The sequence below is a fragment of the Chelonus insularis genome, unplaced genomic scaffold (assembly GCF_013357705.1).
Source record: "Chelonus insularis isolate UGA/USDA-ARS -01 unplaced genomic scaffold, ASM1335770v1 contig_403_pilon, whole genome shotgun sequence".
Classification (NCBI taxonomy): domain Eukaryota; kingdom Metazoa; phylum Arthropoda; class Insecta; order Hymenoptera; family Braconidae; genus Chelonus; species Chelonus insularis.
In genome coordinates, this window is record NW_023276560.1 from 431,549 (window position 1) to 456,525 (window position 24,977).

General features: G+C 25.6%; 3 protein-coding genes across 5 annotated transcripts; 1 reads left to right on the forward strand and 2 right to left on the reverse strand.

The window, feature by feature from the left end:
* Positions 1 to 5,727: 5,727 nt before the first annotated feature.
* On the forward strand, positions 5,728 to 13,795 carry LOC118068861 (carcinine transporter-like). Of its 2 annotated transcripts, XM_035086574.1 has the most exons (9): positions 6,834 to 7,296; positions 9,861 to 9,872; positions 10,144 to 10,417; positions 11,245 to 11,452; positions 12,041 to 12,711; positions 12,784 to 12,998; positions 13,069 to 13,244; positions 13,330 to 13,502; positions 13,575 to 13,795. In XM_035086574.1, the coding sequence occupies exons 3-9, from the start codon at positions 10,152 to 10,154 to the stop codon at positions 13,672 to 13,674; spliced, it is 1,809 nt and encodes a 602-aa protein (XP_034942465.1). In that variant the 5' UTR covers positions 6,834 to 7,296; positions 9,861 to 9,872; positions 10,144 to 10,151; the 3' UTR covers positions 13,675 to 13,795. The 2 variants fall into 2 exon arrangements, with proteins under 2 accessions (XP_034942464.1, XP_034942465.1); XM_035086573.1 differs by lacking the exons at positions 6,834 to 7,296; positions 9,861 to 9,872 and adding an exon at positions 5,728 to 6,038 and having other exon boundaries at positions 13,575 to 13,794.
* A 249-nt stretch (positions 13,796 to 14,044) lies between these two features.
* Positions 14,045 to 18,569, reverse strand: LOC118068862 (carcinine transporter-like). 2 transcript variants are annotated; one of them, XM_035086576.1, is made up of 10 exons: positions 18,031 to 18,569; positions 16,912 to 17,208; positions 16,287 to 16,482; positions 15,897 to 16,155; positions 15,603 to 15,795; positions 15,392 to 15,497; positions 15,201 to 15,301; positions 14,918 to 15,132; positions 14,662 to 14,837; positions 14,045 to 14,572 (listed from the first exon to the last, which is right to left on the reverse strand). In XM_035086576.1, the coding sequence occupies exons 2-10, from the start codon at positions 17,184 to 17,186 to the stop codon at positions 14,351 to 14,353; spliced, it is 1,743 nt and encodes a 580-aa protein (XP_034942467.1). In that variant the 5' UTR covers positions 17,187 to 17,208; positions 18,031 to 18,569; the 3' UTR covers positions 14,045 to 14,350. The 2 variants fall into 2 exon arrangements, with proteins under 2 accessions (XP_034942467.1, XP_034942466.1); XM_035086575.1 differs by lacking the exon at positions 18,031 to 18,569 and adding an exon at positions 17,603 to 17,745.
* A 1,126-nt stretch (positions 18,570 to 19,695) lies between these two features.
* On the reverse strand, positions 19,696 to 24,532 carry LOC118068860 (organic cation transporter protein-like). The gene is made up of 8 exons (XM_035086572.1): positions 23,601 to 24,532; positions 22,935 to 23,145; positions 22,238 to 22,496; positions 21,300 to 21,598; positions 21,103 to 21,215; positions 20,763 to 20,977; positions 20,281 to 20,632; positions 19,696 to 20,209 (listed from the first exon to the last, which is right to left on the reverse strand). Exons 1-8 carry the CDS (start codon positions 23,996 to 23,998, stop codon positions 20,029 to 20,031), a joined length of 2,028 nt encoding a protein of 675 aa, XP_034942463.1. The 5' UTR covers positions 23,999 to 24,532; the 3' UTR covers positions 19,696 to 20,028.
* Positions 24,533 to 24,977: the final 445 nt, after the last annotated feature.

Below are 24,977 nucleotides of genomic sequence, written 5' to 3' on the forward strand. Positions count from 1 at the left end.
CAAAAAAAGAGTAAAGAAATGAAAATACATCGGAGACTCCTAGGCAATCTGATAAAACTAGTCGATCTTTGTTAAGAAGAAAAAAGACACTACCATTTTACCATACTCTTATCCTTTGTATTTTATGTATCTCATTGAGATAAAAATCAAAATTCGATTCATGATTAAAAACGAAGCATCTACGAAATCACTGCCAAAACATTTTTTAAATGCTTCGCATTTAATCACGGGCGTTGTCGTAGGTTCATTTTTTCTACATAATATTTTACGATCATAGAAATGTAGTAGACATGTAATAAAATATATTCTAGACATAAACATGGGTCACGTTAAACACTTAACTATTTGGAAAGATTTTATTAAGTGCCATAAGAAAAGAGAAATAATAATACATACTGTTTCTTTACTCATATGCATTTGAGTGACAAATATTTTTATAGTAATTAACTTTCGATTAATATTATATTGAGTACTACTCGAAAACAGTTAATTAATGTTTCTTCAGTTGATATCAAATTAATTTTTTATTAATTAGTATATTTTTCGCTCGATAGAATTTAATAGTTAATCTAATGTTATAAGTGATTAATGGAAACCTTTAATTATGTATAAAAGAGTATATGAATAGATATAAAAAAATTAATTAATGAAAATTAGTCTGAAAATAACTGTTAATTTTTCAAAAATTTTGGACTGATGTTTATGCAAATCAAATTATCTATTTTGTTCTTCGGAAAAAAAGTCTTATATCTCAATGTATTTCGTTGGAGGACTTTTTAATTAAGAACTTAATTAAAGTACGGTCTAAGGCCTATTTGGTCTCAACAAGAATCAAGAATAATATAATAAAATTATGTGAGAATAAGAAAGCCGACATGATACTACAGCAACCAGACGCCTTTTCTTATTGTAAATTAATTATAATGATAACGAATGCAATATGCATCATCTAAAAATTATTTATTTCTATTAGATATTAAAGGAATATTTAACATTACGCGAATGTATGTTAAATTAAATTATATATACTAATCTTGATTATCATTCGCTACATTATATATAAAAACATATTAATAAACAGGTACTAGTTTCGTGATCAAATCAATCTTTTTAACTTGAAAGAATGCAAATAACAGAATATATTGATTAATAAATAAGAGTAAAAAAAATGAGAATGTTTTGTAGTGATAAAAATTTCATTGTTTCATTCAATAGGAACTATACTGTCAACTTAATTGGTGTTTGTATTAATTAATTCTCTATAGAATTGTGAAAATATTGTGACTAATTACATATGAAATTTTTTTTTTGATTGATGATAAATTTAAAAAATTCTATAGTGAATTCTCTCACAGGTTGATGTAAAGTGCACAGTTTAATTAAGAGAATAGTTTATAGAAACTCGAAAGTACATTATATAGATATCAGTTATGAAAATTTAAACATGATACATATAATCATTAAATGGAATATTATCTGAAATCATTAAAACAAATAAATTTAACAAATATTAATAGAAAAGAATGAAAATAACTCTTTACAACATAAATGTCAAAAATTTAATATATTGGTTACACTTATTTTTTTTAATACTGGAAGTAATGAGAAAAAAGACATTGCAATAGTAATTAACGTATATTTAATTGATGTATTTTATTTAATATGACATCATTATTCAAAGAATTTATAATACTTTTAATGAATAAGGTATTAAAACTATCAATCACACATTTGTTGTAAAGTATCATTTGTGAGTGTAAAATGAATTCCTTTCAGTCCTTCTGTAGGATATAAATAACTGAAATTTTAAATAGCTAATATTTATGTATAGATACTAAAGTGGATCTTAAGTAACATACGATTGTAAGCAACGGATAATTATAAATGCATTCAATTTCACTGCTGCATCGTAACAAAAAAATCAAGTATTCTAATTAGCAAAGCTGACATAGATTAATATGAAGGTTTATGAATAAATTATATTCTATCGTTAAAAAATAATGTTGCCATGTACATTTGATTATTATTATGTTTTTTTTTTTATTATAGTTTATATATTTTCAGAATACTAATATCTATATAATTAAAAAAATATATATAAATATAATTTATGTGCAATTTTAAAATCATAGAAAAATAAACTCTAAACAAATATTTCTAATTGAAACAAATAGATCTATTATGAAATAAGAGAATATGACAAAAAATTTGTTTTAAGACGGAAGAAAATTTTATTTTTGTTAATGAACTAATAATATTTCTTATTATGATACATTTTTTGGTATGTTTGTGATAAAAAAAAAAAATTTTTATTTTTATTTCTTTAAATATTATTTTTTTAATGCACAATTATTATTGTTTTTTTCATTTAAAAAATCCTGTATAATATAAATATGTATTATAAATTATTAAAAAAGAAAAATTGAAAAAATTATTGTTGATTGAATTATTTAGTTAATAAACCGAATTAAATTTCTGTTATATAAAAAAAGTAATTCAAATTAAAAACAAAGTGTCATGTGGATTAAAATGACTTCTAGGCTGTGAGATGCAAACTAAGCAATGTTGTAGTTTTCTCAATAAAATATATAAATCAACCATCTATAACTATGTGTCAAATAAAATGACTTTATCTACATTGTACTTGTAAATACTCAATTGTCACAATTTTCAGAATTGATTTGTCAGAAATAAATATATTTAAAAATGTCGTATTTGAGAATATATACATTATACGACAAAGTAGGCATATATTAATTGAGAAGAAAAGTAACAAATACTAATATAATAAAAATAATTATTATAATACTGAATGGAGTAGATAAATGTTTTTTTTTGTTATCTCACTAGATAATAAATAATAGAGTAAATAATATGTTAAACATAATACATTACATTGAAAAAGAAATAACAAAAATTATATCTAGTTGGAAGAAAATCTACAAAAAAAATATATAATTAATTAATAAAAACAAAGTATATAAAGTGAATAAAAGAAAATGCCGTAACAGTATTTCAATGAATACAAAGTAAATTTGCTGTTAAAAGAAGGCCTTGGATAAATAAATTATCCCGCTAAATGTGCTCCAATCACATTGCAATAATTCAATTAATACTTTACTCTAATTAATTAAATATATTAATAGATATCATAATGAACTTTTGAGAAAACTACTTATGATCAATGTCTCAATCGTTTAATAAATTTTCTGTTAAAAATAAGTAAAAAATGGAATTGGAAATAATTTGGGTTTTGAATAGCATAAACTGCGATTAATTTTCATTAATAAATACTCATGAATATGAAGATAATGAATATTAAATAGACTTGAATATACCAAACTATTATCCTACTGCAAAATACATACATACCTGTCGTCCCCGTCAACTGATTTATACGTTGGCAGAAGAGAATCGTTTGTATTAATTCATCCAAGCCATATACAAATTAACAATGATTTGTATATTAAATAATTCTGATTTATACTGCCTGTAACAAAATACAAATACAGTATTTAAATAAATGGGTACTATAAAAAGTTTATTTCATATAAAAAAACTTTATAAACTAATTATTAATGCTATAAGCCATTAATAAAGTCTACACAAAAATATAGTATATACATATATAAAAAATAGCTAAAACCTTTGAGCATTTTTATTATAATTATTATTGATATTTAATTTTATTTATATGAATTTTCTAATTTTAATACTAATCGATTTGTGTTTCATGTTAAAATTTAATATGTATAGAATAGAATAAATGTAAAGGTAATTAGTTGGGAATTTTATTAGCATGTAGTGTAGTGCAACCAATTAAAAATGTCCATCAACTCATGTTGATCAGGAAGCATCAAGAATTTTATCATCATTTAACCACTACTCATGAGTTAAGTTCATCATCATAATAATTGAAGTTAATTTTTGTGCCGAGGACAGTACAATAACAATTCGCGAATACACAATTTAGCAAATAACAGTCAATCCCCCTGTGATTTGACATTTCGTTTTGATTATTTTACCACCAATCACTCACATTCTATTACAGCTTCAGATTCTGTACAAACTTTAAGTCAACGTTACGCTTTGGAAGCTTCATTATTATATCAGCTTACAACCGTATATTATTTATTATAAACAACAATTATTATATTTTATTAATTTAGAATTCATTTATAATTCAATTATAAGGCAGTAGCAATTAATTCATGGTTAAATTATAAACATTTGATTGAATTCCAATTCATTTACCATGCCTACGAATTAGCAGAATATATTTAGAAAATTAAATGAAAAATATTAAATATTTAACTAGTATATAAATCGATCACTAACTGTCATTATACTAGCTATTAAGTATTTTTTAATTAATTATAATTGTTTAGCATTCGAATTTTATAATATCAATAACAAGAGTGATAATTAAAATCAACAGATGTCATATTCATAAATATTTGAATGAACTTTGTTTAAGATTAGAATGAGTAATACACAACAAATCCGGGTTAGTGAAGGCTGTATCATTCTGGAAATTCCACCTGCTTTGCAACTTTCCTCTTGCGTGAAGTGAACAAAAACTCTGTAAGTTCAAGAGAATATTTATGTCAAGCAGTAGAAGGTCATGAAGGCCATGAAATGAAAGCAGTAAGTGCTGATTTTAGTTAAATATGGAGAAGAAGAGGATATGTGAAATATTATTATACATTCTATTAATTAATACTAAAGGGTCTAGAACCAGTTATTTTCATTATGTTACATCCATCTTCGCAAGTTTTATACAATAGAGTACCAGCCTCCTTTATCTCCCATATTTAGCTGGCATAGTTACTACCCGTATTTTATTTTAATAATAATATAGTACATGTACCGATTTATCGCGATAAATATTTATTATTACATACATACAATATTAAGCAATCAATTCAATCGATATATAATAATGTTTTACCATCACACAATATTATTAAATTCAGTTATTAAGAATTATCAAATTTTTATTATATTAAATTGACTACTTCAATAATTGAATGTGTTTATTGAAATAATTAATAATACAATATAATACCGAATAAATTTATTTATAATTGAAGGTCTTAGTTATAAACTAAATGCATATTTTATGATAACGTTAATCTAGTATTGGCGACAATCACTTTTTAATAATCAATCATATTATTTTTAGTTAAATCATCTGAATTTATTATTTTAAAAAATTTGTTTTATTTGGATAATTTAAAAAAAACACATTAAAACGTATGAAAAAAAATTTAATAAATAACTTGTTTAAATTAAATTTATTTATAAAATTTTTAATATGTGTATGAGTATTTCTGAAAAAATTTTTATTTTAAAAATATTGTAGAAAAATAGTATTTTCAGATAAATAATTATTTTTAAAATTTGATGATAAATAATTCAAATGTTATAGTGTATTGAAATAATTGAAAATAAATCAAAATTGTATGCTCATTTTAATGATCGAGAATACCTGTTTGTATCATGACACTCTGATTAATATTACCGCATACTGATTTAATTATTACCTCGACTTATTCGATAAAATAAAGAAAAGCAATGTATAATAATTATAATATAAACATAATTATTTATGAGTGTAATTGCATAATTAAGTGTATGTGTGAGTTTTTTTTTTAATGGTAATTGTAGTTTTTTTTATATATAAAATATAAGTAGTAAGTATACACGTGGTGTACTATTTAGATATACGGGTACCCTACGTATTCTCTGAGATAAGTGTGATGAGATTGATGATTAAAGCAAGGAGTTGATGCAAGAGAAGTTCAATGTTGTAACGTAGTGCAGACTCTGCAGGGTCCTCGAGAAGGTTGCACTCTGCACATTTTTTAACTTTCAATATCTCGCAATGCATTACATACTGGGTGATATTGTTTAGTTAAAAATTAGTCGGTGTGGATGAGTTTTACAGAGTGATAAGAGATTCGTTGCCTAGTACACTTGGTACTGGCACAGTAATTTCAAATTATCATCGAGAAATACAACAGAAACTGTCGAATGTAAGAGATTTTATGTTTTTTCTTTGTTCAGAAATTTTTTTTTAATTTTCTTTCACATTTCAAGTTGCATCATTACATAGACCTTTGTCTTTTTATTATTATTATTATTATTACAATATGATTCTAAATAAATAACAAATTTGTCACTCTAATTGTGTCATTAAAGGACATTTTATGGTGCTTTAAAATTTCGATTTAAATCTTTATCAACTAATTAAGTGTCCTTCATGTCTCCCATGTTTAGTAAATTTATTTGTTGATTAATGAATTGAACATAACGTTAATTTAAAAAAGCTTATTTAAGCAAATAGATATTATTTTTATCAAACTAATATAACTAGTATTTCATAAGACTGCAAACTATGTTTAAATTTAAATTATCTTCTAGAATAATAAAAGTGTTCTTATCAGGCTTATAAAATACTAATTTGATAACATTTGGAGAACATTTTATTACTTTTTTATGAATATTTGTTCAAAGTAGTAAGCTCCTCATGATAAAAAAAAAATTTATCTAAATATAACGTAAAGTTTTTAAAAAATAAAAAGATCATATAATCATTATAATAAAAGACATTTTAAATGATATAATAGATATCGTAGGCTCGGTGTAATTAAAAATATAAATCTCTTAAAAATATTAAAAAACTTGTTGATAAAAAATTTGATGACAGTTTTGTTTTTCATCCTGATTACAATTGAATATAATTATTATTAATTCATATATTTACATTCAACGATCTAATTATTAGATATCTTCATCACTCATATTTGATATTAATCATGTATTGCATTAACATAAATTTTCTTTTGAAATATAACACAGTTTGTTGTTAAGTATTATGTTAACATTAACATATAATTAAAATTTATAGTCACACAATTACAAACAAATAAATATAACTGACAAATTGTCGGTGTCATTGGGTGGTGGATAATATCATATCATATCATATATAAAAGTGATTGTCTGTTATGATACACATCACTTAAATTGGTCTATTATCACTACCAATTCAATTGTATTAATATGTACTACTCTCATTTTTATTCCCATCTCTTACTAACATTCGTTGTATATAGGATTCATTGAGTGTGACAATTGTTGGTTAATTCACAGTCGAGTGAGTTCTTAAATATGCTTAAGTGTTTTCAAGTGAACAGAGTCATAGATATGCCGATTTATCAATTGATCAGAATTAAATTTATCTTACTTTAGCATAAAATTTTTACATAATAATAATTTCATAAATAACTGGTAATTATTCTTTTATTTTTTAAAGATTTCTCAGATCTAATTTCATATCCTTAACACGAAACAAATTTATTTTTTTACAACTAAAAATACTTCCAATATAATTGTTAAAAATAGTTTAATTTTATTTAATTACACCTGATGTTTTTTGTTTACTTAATGATTACTCAATATTGTGTTAAGTTGATTAAATTGTATGTCGTTTAGAGCAAAATCGATTGTCATATCTTAGTCTCTTCCTGCATTTTCTGCTTGAGAATTTTAATTACACAAAACCTGTTAGCTCACTTAAAATATAGATACTTAAAACATTAATTCTCGTTAATAAGTTAATTATATTCTCGACAGTTAGCAGTAATAAATTTAAATATTAAATAAATCATGAAAACCTGAAAATTAAGTTAAACTATCTTGACAGGTCTTATATAAGGATAGACAAACTATTATTATTATTATTATTATTGTTATTGATTTAACCGATTTAAATGTGATTTCTGATGACACAAGTTACTAAATTATATCTTTAACACCAGTAAATGTCGATTGATGTCTATATATGGTATTCGTAAGGCTATTGATTTTTTGCTGGACTAGAAAAAATTTGAGCAAGTTCATAAAATTTATGAGTAGAAGTAATCCATTGTATTTTTATATGATCAGTATCAAATGAATTAAAGTACTGGTGTTCATATATGTATGCAGTTCAAATATGATCAGATTCGTCCAAGAAGAACGTCCTTCATGGATAAATATCAAAGTGCGAAAAATAAGAACTAATTGGATCCTTGATTCAGTGTTCTTAAGACCGGATATTCTTTATTTTTATGTAATAATAACTTTAATCACAATGGTAATAAGTTAAATCGATTCTTATTTCACGAATTTAAGTATAATTTTACTATTTCATATTATGATTCATCTATAACAAAAGAGACTAATTATATTTATCTCTTAATTGTCAGTCATTTATTACTTATCTGTGAGTATTATCGATTTCCTAATAAGCATTATGTACTTCTACTGCAATACTAACATCTTTGTGAATGCTTTGTAGATCTTATGATAAACATTACGGTAGCATGAAAGTTTACTAGCTTTTAAACTTTCCCTTTGAACAATATTATCTTGAAGAAAGTCTTTTTCGATAAATACTATCATTACTTAATTTTTTACCATTAAAATTGAAATTTCTCTTTAAGGCATTCAATAGGAAGGAATATTTCTTTCAGAAAAAATACGTTCCCTATGTTCACTGTTTTTATATCGAAGATATTCGTCTGAAAATAAAGATTAAATATAATATTTGGATATATAATAAAAATATCATTTATAATAATCATCTTCAATTGGTTAGACTTACTAAATTACATTATTTTTTTACTTTCCTCATAACATTTTAATATTCAAGTCCATGAGCCCGAGGTTGATGGTTATGCTTCATTGACTGTATAATTTACTTCACTTGTTTAAGATTACTCCAAACATCTCACGTTAATCAAAAGATAAAAGATCATGATGAAAATAAGAAGAATAACAATACTATTAACAATAGAACATTAATGCAATCACATTAATTAATTGTTTTTTCTCACGTTGATTCTTTCTGACAATTGTTAATCAAATAAAACATAAAAGTCCAATGAATATAAGATTATTTAAAAAAAAAAAATACGTAAAAAAAGCACTAACCACATGTAATAGACTCAACCTTGCATTCATTTCTTCATAAACATTTTATTCATTCGACATAAGATGCCGGAAAATTATTTTCTTCAGTATTTCATTAAAAAAACACACACATTTTTCTGGTTTGTTTTTTGTCAACAATCATGTTGTTTATCGTTAATAGCGAAATTAATATCAAAAATGTGATAATTATAGATAATAATGGATGCGAAAAATTTTAATAAAAACGATAAGTCGCATTCTATAAATTCTTTGAAAAATAACATTGCATTTAGTATATTGTTATCAACAATATTTATAAAATTATATTGTTAAATAATTTTTAAATTAATATAACAAGTTGACTAATAAAAGACGATTCAAGTATGGGAAATACTAGCCGGTTAACTGATTTAACTGAAACTCTCGAATGACGTCAAGGGTAATCCTGGTTAGTGGCAACCAATAAGAATGACCGATGAATATACAGTAGGTCCCAGTATTTTTGTTTTTATTCCACACTATACTTTACACTGTGAGAAGTAAAACAGTAGACTTTATCTTATAGTGGGGACAGGGGACTTATGTATCAACTATGTTCATTATATGTCGGTTCATTTACGTCGCAAAAAGCTATAAAAGACATACCGATCTTGAATTGATTCGTCAGTATTAGACAATATTTAAGATTTAGTGTATGTACTATTGTTACAATCAAGTGTTTAATTATTGTTTTGTTCAAGAGTTTGGATTAATTGTATTATAACTCAAACTTTTACATGCTTCATCATGACTTATATTAATTGTTTATGATTGATTATTAATGAAGAGACATCGATTTTTTGTAGATCAGTGATAATAGTGTTATTAAATGTATTATTTATTTTATTAAATGAAATTAGATAGAATTGAGTGTGAGTATAAATATTTTAATTTGAAAAATTAACCATAAAGAAAATTTTTATTAAAATTTATCTAAACTATTTTATTATTTGAAAAGGACATCCAACAAATTGATCTCTTTTTCAATTATTTCAAATAAAATTAATCAAGTTTTTGATTAATTAGTCTTTTTATAATAAATATATATGAGATTACTTTTCTTATTTGATAGTATATTAAATTAAAAAATATATTAATGAATAAATTGATATTCAGAAAATATGTATACATATTTCTCCACAGATTAAGAAATGACAGTAGGAGTAGATTCACCACCGGTAGCAGCAACCAAGGCCGAAGAAGGTGAAACTCGTCCAAAAATTGAAACATTCGATGACATTTTGCCGTATGTTGGAGAAGCTGGCCGTTACCAACTTATTCTGTTCATCATACTTTTACCCTTCACCTTCGTGTACGCTTTTTTGTACTTTACACAATTTTTTTTGACCTTGGTGCCTAATGAGCATTGGTGTAAAGTACCGGATTTAGACAAATTAAATATCACTGATGATGAAAAGTAAGTTTACAAGGTTGAACCATTTATTAATACTAAATCATAATCAATCAAATATAGCATATAGTTGATTGTTCATTTCATTTTTCCATCGAGATTATATTTTATTTCTAATAAGTGTTATAATAATAAAATGAACATGTCTACACAACAAGAATTAAAAATGCCCTGAGGTATTTTACCTTGTCATTTCATTCTAATACAGTTCCTGGAAGTTCTGAAAGTTGTTCTGGACATTACTCATATCAACACAACTTTATTATAATTGTTACAAAGTAAAAATAAATTAATAGTTTCTCAAATTTTATTTCATCACATTTTATCATTTAAACCTTTCAAGAAAGAAGGGAAATGAGAAGAGAAATATAAATTCTTTATTAACAGTTAGCCAACTAGCATCCTTGTACTTTAAACTTTTTTGAAAGACATCTTATCTTATGTCTAGAGCAATTATTTTTTATGTCAATTTGAATTAATCTGACAAAAGATTAGATAAAATTGTTTATGAAACTTGCATATTTCTCTTAATCTATTATAATTTATCAAGATTCTTCTTTATTTCTTGAAACATTATTTTTATTTTTTATTAAAGACAAATTATCATATAGATCTCTTGTTAACAATATGGACATGTTTTTATGTGTTAAATGTAAATGTATGTGTCTTTAGTGGGCAACCGTACGACCTTGATCTTGACATAGTCTAACCTTGACATTGTCCTGAGCAACGTCATAAATGTGGCTTTGTAATAAATAACCTATCATTGAATTTTATTCATTCACTTAAACAAAAGTAAAACCATCAGTTAAAAAAAAATTCTTTTTCTATAGATTGCGGCTATCTATTCCACGTGCAAACGAGAAAGAGGCTCAAGAAGGTTTATTTGATTATTTAAAATGTGAAATGTATGATCAAAACTTTACGGCCTTATGGGAATCCGGAATAAGAGAGGCTAATTCGTCATGGAGTAGAATACCTTGCCAATATGGTTGGAATTTTAATTATAGTTCCATACCATATGCATCTATTGCATCTGAGGTAATTGATAAAAAATTGATTAAATTAAAAAAAAAAACAAATTCAACCTGCAGAGATATTTTTAGATTGTTCAAGGATCCTTCAATTTTTAATGTTAAAAGATACAAAATTTTTTTATTTATAATGTTTCAAATTTTTTTAAAATAATTAACATTGGCAACTTTCAACTTAAGTGTCATTCTGAGAAAAATGTTCGACACATTTTATTTATTTTCAAACCATTGATGAAAATAGTCAAGGAGAATAGAGAATGATAGTAGTATCTACTAACACCTCTCAAGATAATGACCTGTATGTTGTTAAATTTTTTTACTTACTATCAGTCTTATTTTTAATGTATTTAATTTCACATCTAATTAATTCTTTATACTAAAGTTCTATCATTTATAATACAATAGTAACGCTTGAGTTGATTTTAATTAAATCATATTGAGTCAAACAATAAAATAAAATGAATATTTAATGAGATACTAATATGGTATATAAACCTAAATATTATATCAAGTAATCGAAAATAAGGAATACACTTTTATAAGAAAGTTTCAACATTTATTTAAGTAATTAATAATTTATTTTTATTTATTTTAGCTCGAATGGGTATGTGATAAAAGCTATCTTTCATCAGCAGCTCAATCAGCCTTTTTTATCGGCAGTATAATTGGAGGTCTAATATTTGGATATATTGCTGATCATTATGGAAGAATACCAGCTTTGGTATCTTGCAATGCAGTTGGATTCTTTGCCTCAATTGCAACATCATTTTGTAATGACTTTTGGACATTTGCTCTTGCCAGATTAGTTGTAGGAACATCATTTGACAATTGTTTCAACATACTTTTCATCATCGTTATTGAATACGTTGGACCAAAATATAGAACACTTGTAGCCAATATGTCTTTTGGATTGTACTTTGCTGCTGCTGCCGGTCTATTGCCATGGATAGCCTACTGGATAGCTGATTGGAGAATGTTAAGTTGGGTAACAGCACTACCCTTGATTACTGCATTTCTAGGGCCTTGGATTGCACCTGAAAGTGCTCGATGGTACCTGATGGCTGGAAAGGTTGACAAAGCTATTGAAATGTTGAAAAAATTTGAAAAAGTTAATGGTAAAAAAGTTAAGCCTGAGATTTATGATGAATTCGAGAAGAGTTGTAATGTAATGATGGAAAGAGATAAGAAATTAAATAATTACACAGTATTTGATCTCTTCACAAAGCCTAGATTAGCTCGAATTACTATAGTCCTTGTTATTTATTGGTAATTATAAAAAAATTTCATATTAGATTAATTAAAATATAATAGAATTGTATCTTTATGAATTTTTTCAAGGTTGTTAATGGTTTTAACCTTCGATGGACATGTCTGGAACATGAAACTACTACATCGTGATGTATTTACATCATTCTCACTAGCATCTCTTACAGAACTACCAGCAGCTGTGCTATTGGCCTTGTTCCTTGATAAATGGGGTCGTAGATGGATGGGTTTTGCATCCATGTTAATTTGTGGAATTTTTTCATTTGTTGCACTAGCCACTCCTGAAGGTATATTTAACTTTCTACAAGGTATTTTTACAAAATCATATCATTAATATAAAATAAAATTATTTTACAGGTACTATTAAAGTAGCTATGGCAATCATGGCTCGATTAGGTGTCAATGTGGCCGCCAATATTGGTTTCCAGTATGCTGCAGAAATGTTACCAACAGTTGTTCGTGCCCAGGGAGTTTCACTCATTCATATTATAGGATACTTTGCGCATATTATAGGACCTTACGTCGTATACTTGGTAAATAAAAATTTTGAACTCATTTTAAATACTACTATTATTTATATTCAATTTATATTTTAATACATTTACTTCCTATCTTCAGGCTGAAATACAAAGGGATCTGCCATTACTTGTTTTGGGATTAATATCATTAGCTGATGCCCTATTAACTTTGACTCTACCTGAAACTTTAGACCAAGATTTGCCGGAAACTCTTCAAGAAGGTAATGATTTTGGAAAAGAGCAAAGCTTCTGGTGGATACCTTGCATATCATCGTAAGTATTTTGATAACTATAATTATTTGTGAATTTTAATTTATTTGCATTACTAAAAAAAATAAATTCTAGATCACATGAAAAGAAGCCAAAATACAGGAGAAAAATTGGCAAAGAAAATGCTGGATATGATCCAGGAAGTGTTGTAAAAATAGAATCTACCAAGTTATAGTGATAATAAAAGTTTTTTAGCCAAAATATAATACTTGGTTGATCTAAGTAAATAAATACTGTATATATTTTGATAAGACATAAAACAATAATTAAATAGAAATAATTTGAGATTTAAAAAATTTCATATTTTATGTATTATTATTTTTTATTTAAAAAAGTTGAAGAATAGTTATTTAATTTATATATTGTGCAATATATTTAACAATAGTTTAACTATTCGTTTTACTTTGTACATTATTTAGAAAAATAATTCAATTTATTTTTTTTTGATAATTAATGTATATTGATAAATTTCATAAATGCATATATAATTATTTTAGCTATATTGAATGTAAATAATCAAGTATTCATTTAAGATTTAATTGTGTCTGTGTACTTACACAATATTTAATAAGCGTCGTATAAATAAAAAACATTAATATAAATAATTATACTTTAAACTAGTAAAATTTCTCTAGATAATAAATTATTGCAGTATGTATAAAGCTTTATGTATAGAGTAAAAATATTGTTTATTGTAAATTTATAATATAAATTTTGAATACTAATATAATATTGTATACTAATTATTCAAATTAAGGCACTTTAAAATTATTAAAATTTTTAAGATATTGAAAATTGATTGGCTTCAAACAACCGCGTATATGCATTAATTTGAAATCAAGTGGTAAAAATTATTCTATTGTATAATTTTCATTATCGTCATGAAAATTGAGATTAGATTTTTTACAACATGGAAATGACCAAAAATTGGAATCTTTTCCAAAATCTTCACCTTGTTGTAATGTTTGTGGTAAACTTCTGCCTTGTGTTTCCGGAAGGAAAAGAACGAGAGTTGCTGTAATAAATGCAGATGTACCAAGTAGTATCATTGGAAGATCTTCCCAGACGTTTGCCTAAAATTTTTATTACAACAAATTAAAATAATAGTTGATAAATAATATTATAGATCCATATTTATTAGTAATTTTAAATGTAATATTACCAGATCAATAATATAAGGAGCTATAGCATGAGCAAAAATTCCAAATAAATGTACTAAAGCAACTCCTTGTGCTCGCACTGGTGTTGGAAGTAGTTCGGCAGCATATTGAAGACCTATATTAGCTGCCATATTACCAGAAAAACGGGCTAATACTGAAGATGCTAATTTTGCTTCAGCTGAAAAAAGATTAATAGTGAGTTTTGATAATTTTTTCTAATAATTTCGAATAATTTTAATCAATTTGAATTTTATTTACTTGAAGGTGAATAAAGCTCAGTAAAGCTACAAATACCAATAGCTCCAAGCGTAAGGAATCCACAAAATCGCCTCCCCCATCGATCAAGGATAAGTGTTACTAGTATACCAGCAGGAAGTTCAGTGGACGATGCCAAAGAAAATGATACGAAAACTGAACTTTGCAGGAGCTTCAGTGAGTAAACATGACCATCAAAACAAATAATTGTCAGAGTCCTATTTAATTGAATATTTATATCATTAAATGTGTTTGAAAATTTATCAATTACTACAAATTTACATACCAAAAAATAATTAAAAGAATAGTTGTCCTAGCAAGTCGTGGAGTTTTAAATAAATCTAAAAGTGTTGCAGATTCACTATGAACATTTCTCTGAGCATTTCGCTGTAAATATAAATCAATAAGTTAAACATTTTTACACAAATATATTCTTTTTATAAAATAATTACATATTCAAAGTATTTTTGTACATACTAAAAACGTTTCATATATCCGAGGATCCGGATTTTTTTTATTTACTTTAGCAATGTGTTTCAAATTTTCAACAACTTTATCCCATTGGTCAGTTGACGCATACCATCTAAAATAATTAAATGTAATTTCTATGAAATTAATAAGAATACTTTTTATTTTTACAAGTAAGTAAAATGAAAGTATGCAAATATATATTAATTGTTTTTACTACCTAGCACTTTCCGGTAAAATCCATGGAGTAAATAAATTAATGAGCATAGGTGTTGCAACAATATATGCTAAATGTCTCCAGTCAGCAATATAATATGCCACCCATGGTAAAATGGTGCTTCCTAAAGCAAAATGAATTCCAAATGCAATATTAAACACTAGAGTACGACGATTAACAGCCATATATTCAACAACTGAAAGAAAAATTTAATTAATTATAAAATAAAATTTAAATATGAATATTCTTTTCATCAATACGGATAAAGGAAACTATAAGTAAAGTGTAAAAACTTACCTACGATTAGAGGTATATTGATACAGTTATCAAAAGCAAATCCAGTGATAAAACGACATGCTGCAAAAGACCAAAAGCTTGTAGACCATGCAGTTGCTATTGTACCAAGACAAGCAACAGCACTGCATAAAACTAGTGCTGGTACACGGCCTTTGTGATCAGCTATCCAACCGAAGATGAAAGCACCAAATATAGATCCACAAAAAAAAATTGCTTGACTACTTGATATTAGGTACTCTTTATCACATACCCAGTCTAGCTAATCAAAAAGGATTTCAACAAGTCAATGTGATTGTCCTTGAATATTTTACAAATTAGTAATTAATATTGATAATCAATTAATTTAATCAACATTAATAAAAAATACATTAAATTTTCAATCAAACGCACCTCGCTACTTATTGAACGATAGGGAACTTGTGTAAGATTATACTCCCATTTATCACATTTAATTGTTGCATTTGCTTTCCATTCGTCTGAATGGAAATTTTTATTGTGCTGAAGAAGTTCATGGAAATTTAGATCTTTACGATAACATCTTTCATAGTAAGGATATTTGTTTGATGAAACTGTTGTAGCTGCCACCCTAAAATATAACATTAAATAACAATATTTAAAGTTTAATATTTTAAAAATTGAATTCACAATTTATTAACAAGTCAGTAAGTTATTAAAAATTTATAAATTTTAAATCAGTAAAATTATTTAAATTTATTAAAACAAATTAATTGCCACTATTGATTCATTATTCATCAAAGTATACGAAAATTTTGAACGAAAAAAAAACAAATAATCCATACTCTGCATCATTGTAAACCACTATATAGAGTAATATAATTGTAATTAAAATAATACTCATTTCATTGATATTCAGTATCAAAAAGAAACATTGGACTCGATAAAATTAAATTATTATACACACATGTATGCATAAATTAAATATACATTATTGTTGAAGCAATGAAAGATAATTACCGCGACTTATTGATAATTATAGAGTGAATATTTTTCTCACCGTTGTTCCATGGTTAAATTATGATCCTGCAGTTCCGGAATGGAACACCAATATTCTTGAGGCACAAGTGTGAGAAAAAATGTAGAAAAGTAAAGATTGGCATAAACAATACTGTAGGGAAATAAGGCCAGTAATAGATACCATTGATATCTACCAAAATTTCCAACAAATGGCAACACATCATCAATTGATTCAAATTTTTGATTGAGTGCAGAACGTTCATTTATTTCCACATCATACGCTCTTCTTGTTTTATTGTTCAAATCTTCCTTCATTTTTATTATTATTTTCAGGTCACTGTATCATTTATTATTATAAATATTATTTATTACTTTAAGATATACTTTAATGTTTAGAATGATATTGAACTTGATACCAGAGATGATCAACGTCATTTACTACTAGTAGAGACACCACTCTTATATATAAGTTCAATCACAATTGATTTTTCAACAAATAATTAACCAATTCAGAGATTACAAGAATTATTAACGTACTTTTAATATGGTCTCAATTGAGTCAATTAATAAAGGACGATTCAAAGAAAAAAAAAAGCTAAAAGAAACATTCTAAAGAAATGGTTTGAAAAATATTTTCTCAAGTATAATAAATTATCACTAAATGAAATGATTTATATTTGATGATTAAAATTTCAAATTAAACAATAACAAAATTTTAAAAAAATACTCACACAAAATTATTAAAAAAAAATTTTAAACTGTATAGGTTTATTTTCGCTGTGTAATATTGTGACGAAATTATCACTTGTTCTAATTATATAACTATAAATGCGTACGTACACATAATAATAATTATTTCAATGATCAATTCTTATCAAATTAAACCAATCAAAATAATTAAAAGAAATATTTAAAGTAAATAAAAAATTGATTGTGTACAGTGATGACAAATAACTGCTTGAGTAATGTGCATGGACTGATTGACAGTAGGTGAATCCAAGATATTAAATATAATTTGCAAAGAAGAGAAGGAGGAAAATGGTTAACAGTATAGTACATGAATTAAGAAAGAAGACCAACAAAGAAGAGGAGAAGAACAAACTAAAGGTAGTGAGATATTTATAATCTATTCTAATGCTAATCTTGTCTATAGACTTACATATCTACTTGATGGACCCTCTTAAATTAACTACTTCTGGAAAGTATTATTATTAGTAAATGATTCACATTTTCATAATCATCACCGTTATTACTATATTATATTATTATTTAAGTACTCAAATGAGTAATGAATTTAAATGCTCAATTGTTAATATATGTAATCAAATAGCTGAAGAATAGCATACACAGTAAAATCGCTAATCGATTTGGGAATACTTGACACTAAAGCCACTTAAAGTTGATTACTCAAGGCTGAGTTATCTATAACGAGCTTCTACAAAAGATTCTTATGTTATTTTAGAGATATAGAATGTCATCGTTATGTAAATCTCTAATAATCAATTGACACATGTCTCATATGCACCAATACCTACACAGTTGATGTAAAAAACAATATGTTGATGAAGTTTATGTGATTGAACTAATATTTATAAGTGTGTGAATCCTACTAAGTACCACTCAATATTTGACATACAACTCAAGTCTAGAATTATGTGATTAAATAAGTATTATACTCATAAAGATATAGTTAAGAGTTAATTGAATAATGCAAGTGGTTGAAAAGAACATACTTCGATAACTTTGTTTGATTCTTGATTTCATGATATATCTGCATAGTAGTGTGATGCCAGTTTAGATTGTCTATGTTCTATGTAGGTCATATCAGGCAACAGTATGAGTATGAGTGAGACCAGAAAGCAAATAGTTTCTATTTTACTTAGGACAATACCAACAGTACATATAGAGAAATTTTGAAGAAAGACTGAAGATTGTGATGCTTTGCAGGTTGATAAGGAAAATTGAAAACAAAGAAATTAAAATCAATGTCGTGAATAAAAAACTATTATGTAAGTTAGCAGACAAGTTTGGTTCAGATTTTTTCACAAAGAATAAATAAATCTTACAAAAAAAAATATGCACTGAAAACTCTATTATTTTAAGACTTTGGAGCTATGAGTTGTCAAAATTTCCCAAAAATATGAGATAAAGATGCAAATAACGCTTGATACAAATTTTATGGGGAAAAAAGTGTCTTTCATTTTTGAAATAAATTTTTCTCTTCACCAAAATTTTATACTTGAACTACTTCTTAACTCTTTATATAATATAAAATATTTTTGAATTGTTTTTTCAATATCGTGAAACTGTCTGAAGAAGAAATGTATTGATTCATCTTATCAAGTATTTGAACAATGAATTTAATTTAAAAAGAAATATGAATTGTAAAACTATTAGATTTCTAATTTAAAGTTTCATAAAAATTCTAAATAAAAATTCAGCTTACTGTGTTAATAGTTTGATATGATATAACTTTTTCATATATAAAATGATCAAAATAACTCATTTATAATGTAACAATTTATTAATTGATATTTAAAGTATTTATATAATAGATGATATATTTATATATATTTTTTTCTTGACATTCATATTGTACACTTTGTAAAAACATCACATTTAATTATTAATGGTACAAAGAATATAATGAAATAATGACAATTTATTATTAATTATAGAGGATTGTGTAAAAAAAAAATTATTACATCTTAATTATATCTAAATAAAATAAAATTTATTAATCTTGAAACAAAAGTTGATGAATAAAAAAAAATTTATATAATACTTTAATAAATAAACTAAAACTTAAATAACTAACTACAATTATGTATTCAGACTGCTAATAATAAACTCTTATAATACTTGTATTAATTCGGCAAAATTATTTTTTATATTATCATTTAAGAAGATATGCAAAATACTTAGGTAGGGGAACGTAAAATTCACCTAATAAGTCATATTGTTAATCCGCTTAAAAAGAGAAAAAATGTTAACGGCATTGTCACACATTAAAATACATACATCTAAAAGCTTCACTAGTGTATTCATGTCCATATGTATACAGGTTTGTAACTTTGCAAAATAATAATAAATAAATAATAAAACGAAATAGAATGAAACACTTAATAACATGACAAATGAAACATTAGCTTGTGTATTACAGTCGAACAGTTTGAATGGCAGGTGTTTTAAATGAATTTCTTCTTGATCTAATACTGGCACGTTGAATCATGCTACTTCGTAAAACTTCTCCACGTGTTGATGGTCTTCCAGAACTTCTTATACTCTGGCTTCTTTGGATTTTCATAAAATCAGAGTCCTTCTTTTCATCAGTATCCCTAAAAGTAATGAATTTATTAATAATAAATACAAACTTGATAAATATTAAAATGTTTTGAAGAATAATTACTTGACAGCTAGGCACGGTACATCCCATATTCGTTGATTTTTGCCAAAATCTTCACCATCCTGAAGAGTCTGAGGTAATTCTTGATCTAATGTTTCAGGAAGAAATAATGCCAAGCTACCCCCAACAACAGCAAAGATACCAAGAAGTAGTAAAGGTAATATAGGTGATACCACAGCCAGATAAACAATAAAAGGTGAAATAATACTGGAAATGTAGCCCATTATATGTATCAGAGACATTCCTTGGGCTCTGACAACAGTCGGTATCAATTCAGCAGCATACTGAAGACCAATATTGTATGAAATGTTAATGAAAAACCTTCCTATTATCGCCAACGTAGCAGCATAAATATCTAAAAATTATAATAATATAGCTGAAACGTATTACTATTATATTATTTACTTGTAATTTCATGTATTTATGAAAGAGTTGTAGTCAACTATTGATGTATTACGTATAATTAAAATATAAATTATACTTACTATTTGAAACAACACATGCCCAAAGACTGAAGATACCAGAAATGGTCATTGAACTGAATGCTAACCATCGTCTTCCCCATCGATCTAGAAGAAGTGTAAGTAAAGTATCTGCTGGGAGTTCTGTTGCTGATGCTATTGTGAATGTAATAAAAATATTCAAGCCAAGATTGTCAACGTTACGAACATGACCATCAAATACTAGTGATATAATCATCCTGAAAACAACGATATAGTTAAAATGTTTTTATTGTTTATTCAATTATTATAATCTATCGAAGAACAACTTGAATCTCCATTATTACGTATTATATATATATGTATAAAATTTATGTCAACTTACCAAATAACAATTAAAATGATGACTATTTTACGAAGTCGAGAATATTTGAAAAGATGAATCACTGAATAAGATTTATTTTGTTGTTCAGATTCTCGTTCTTGATTACAACTATCCTAAATAATATTGAATATTTAATAAATTCAGAGTAGTTTACGCAATAGTATTTTATTTAAATAAATAAATAAATAAAAAATTACCTTAAAGTCCTTGTAAATACTGTCAGGAACATGAGTTTTATTTATTCTTTCAAATTTTTTTAAAATATCAATAGCCCTATCAACATGTCCTTGACTCACCAGCCAGCGTGCACTCTCAGGTACTAGCCAAGGTGTTGCTAGAGAAAGTATAAGAGGAGTAGAAACTGCTATAGTAGTCATTTTCCAGTCACCTAAATAATAAGCTATCCACGGAAGAATGCACGCGGCAAAGGTAAAAAACAAAGCTATTGACATATTTGCCACAAAAGTCCTCCACTTTGGCCCAACGTATTCCAACACTGAAATTAGAAAAATAAAAAATTATCTTTATGTAAATCATGATAATTCAACTAAATAATTCAACATTAAATGAAAGATAATTTTATTATTAATATATTTAGATTTATTGGAAAACTAAATGCATTGATATTCTAATGTAATGTAAAATTAATGTAAAGTGTCGGATGTAATATCAATTTTGTAAAAATGAAATTCATTCTCAAGCCCACATCTAATCCTTTTATACCTATTTATCATACTACTTATTATAATTATAAAGATTGTATAAATATTTACAACCATTCCAACCCTAATTGCAGTAACATTAAAAAATTTGATTAAAAAATCAATATGTTATAATTTAATAGTTGATAAAAAAAAAAAATTATTCATATAAATTGTCATTAACAGAGAAGATGGAAAAAAATGAAATTTAATCCTCTATAGAATTAGACATCCAAGGAAACGTTAGTTAATTATTCACACGTGCATCTGTATATAATTAAGTATTATAAGTAAGGTGCAATAGCAGTGAACGATGCGAATGACCTGTTACTTTATCCTTGAGGGAACAATCTCTATACACATGAATAAATAACTTGTGGCTTTTTAATAAATAATTATTGAATAATTAATTGATAATATTTTAAACTAGATACCTAAAATATACATCATAGTAAAACAATTGTCAAATGCGAATCCAAGAAAGAAACGACACACAACAAATTGCCAGTAATTTTGAGCAAATGCCGTGGTAACTCCAGCAATAAAACCCATCAAGTTGGATCCTACTAAGGCGGGAATTCGACCATACCGATCAGCTATCCATCCAAAAAGTAAACCACCAAAGATTGCACCAATAAAGAAGATACTTTGGGCAATCGCTGGAAGAGCAGCATCGTCACACACCCAATTAAGCTGAAATATAAGATTGAATTTTTTATTATTATTCAAATAGATTCAAAATGATTAATAAAATTATTTATTTTATCAAATTGACATTTATTAAAATTATTATTTTTATATAAAGAAAAAAATAAATAAATAAAAGATGAAGATTAAAAATCGAGAAGAAAATTGCATGATAAATGATAAATAAGAGGAAAAATTTATTTATGCAGATAAAAATCAAAATATAAATGCAATTATAATAACATTAAAGATTTCTTTGTAACTTGAACATTTGTAATCATAATTAAAATTATGAATAATTCAAATGATTATGTACTCATATCTATGGATGTTGAAAAAATTTATCTCAAAGTAGCTTAAATGGGTGTTAAATAAAAGTAAATTTTTTTTATAATATTTAAATAAAGTGAAATAAATATTATTAAAATATTAAAATTATAATACCTCGGTTGAAATGGATTGATAAGGAGTTTCTGTGAGATTATATTCCCATCCGTATAGACATTTTTGTATTGGCCACGAGGAGTTTGCTACAGGTATCGTATTTGAATTAATCAAAATTTTCGTGAAATTGATATTATACATCGAGCACTGAGAGTAACCAATAGCTCCTGGATTATCATATTTCCCAGCTGGTGGTATAGCTAAAGCAAGTCTGAAATAAATTTTTTCAAAATTCTCATTATGAGTATTTACGACAATTAATTTTATAATGATCTTGTATGTAAATATATAAACTTTATATGTCAATTATCAAATACATACATCTTTGATATTAAATAGATAACATTAAATCGAATGGTATGTTGAAACATATTGTGCGTCACTGCAATTTTTTTTTTTTTACTTTCACGCTCTCATTGCTAGCATGAAGGTTTTTTTTACACAAGCCATTACCCTATCGCGTAATGATACTTATTATATTTACTTCCCAAAATTTATATGTCATATAGTAATAAATCTTATTTTATAGTCTTAGAAAAAAAATTTATTACCTTTCTACATTCATTCATTTTTTTTTCTTTATTATCATTAATTATGCATCAATATTGAATAATTGTAGATAAGTATTATCCTATTATGTATTATAAAGATAATCAAATTACTTACCTTTGTTCTACAGTTAAATTCTCTAATTCTGGTATGTTACACCAATAATTTTCCGGTACCAATGTAATAAAAATTTGAGTAAAATAAACCCAAGCAACAAAGAACGCAAAAGGGATCATTAGAATAAACAATATTTTTTGATAGATCCCAAATTCTCCCACATACGGAAGCAAATCATCAAAATCCATGCTATTTTGTTCATTGAAATTTTTTGAAGATACTGATTTTTCATTTTTATTGTTATCATTTTTCATATCATTAGATTGTTTTAAATTCGGGTTATCCTTTGTTACATTATTATTTTGTGAATCAACCACTGAAGTTCGAACTTGTTCTTGACTTTTATCATTTTCTGTATTAACAATAGGCGAATGTGATTGATCATTGTTTTGAACCATTATTAATAAATCAATTTTTTATTTGTGTAAGGTCTTGAATAACACTGATAACTGAGTTAATTTCAATAGTTTGTACTTTAATCAATTAAAGCTCTCATCAAACTGGGCATAGCATGGCAACATCCAGAGATTTACTTCAATTAATTAAATGTAAATAAAACGAAGAAGACGAAGAAAATCTTGAATCACATGAATAATCAAATATGTAAACGAATGTTGACTTGGTATTAAACAACACTGAATGAGTTTGGCTCGGTAAGACGTCGGTTATAAATTCCGATTAGAAGGTTCTCCCTCTCTCTTTCCGTAAAATTGAATTCAATGTTTTTTCAAGTATTACTGAAAGTTAAATATACCACTTACTTAGTTCATAAATTAATTCATTAACAATAATAATAACAATTATTATTATTATTATAAAACTTATTCACATTGACTAGATGATAATGCTTTAATAAGCATACGAGGATTAAAAAGTTTTAAATCCGTTATAAAATTTCATTATTTAATCTTATTACATACAATATCATTTAACACCAACACTCTAGGAGGTACTGGGTGGAATCAATAAAATAACATTAAGTAAAGGTTAATAAATATAAAAAAAAAAGCAAGTTATTTATAAATAATCTATAACAAGATGTTGGACATAATAAATAAGAAATAAAAGTTTATTGAATAACTTTACATCTCTATTTTATCAAAGTCATATGATAGTTATCGATATCTACTGTAGTTAATCAAGTGAAAAAATTTCTCATTGATTATTATCTTCTAAATCGATAAACGTCTCAGGTTGAGTGATTCTTTTCAGATCAATTAATAATACCAATTTTTTACATTCTCAGTTTACTATAAAAAACCAGAGATTAATAAATAAAAAGTAAATACATAGCATCTTTTTGTCATATATAAGAAGTTTGTGTTAATTAAATAAAAAAATATACTCGTGGTAAATATTACTAAGATATGAATTCAA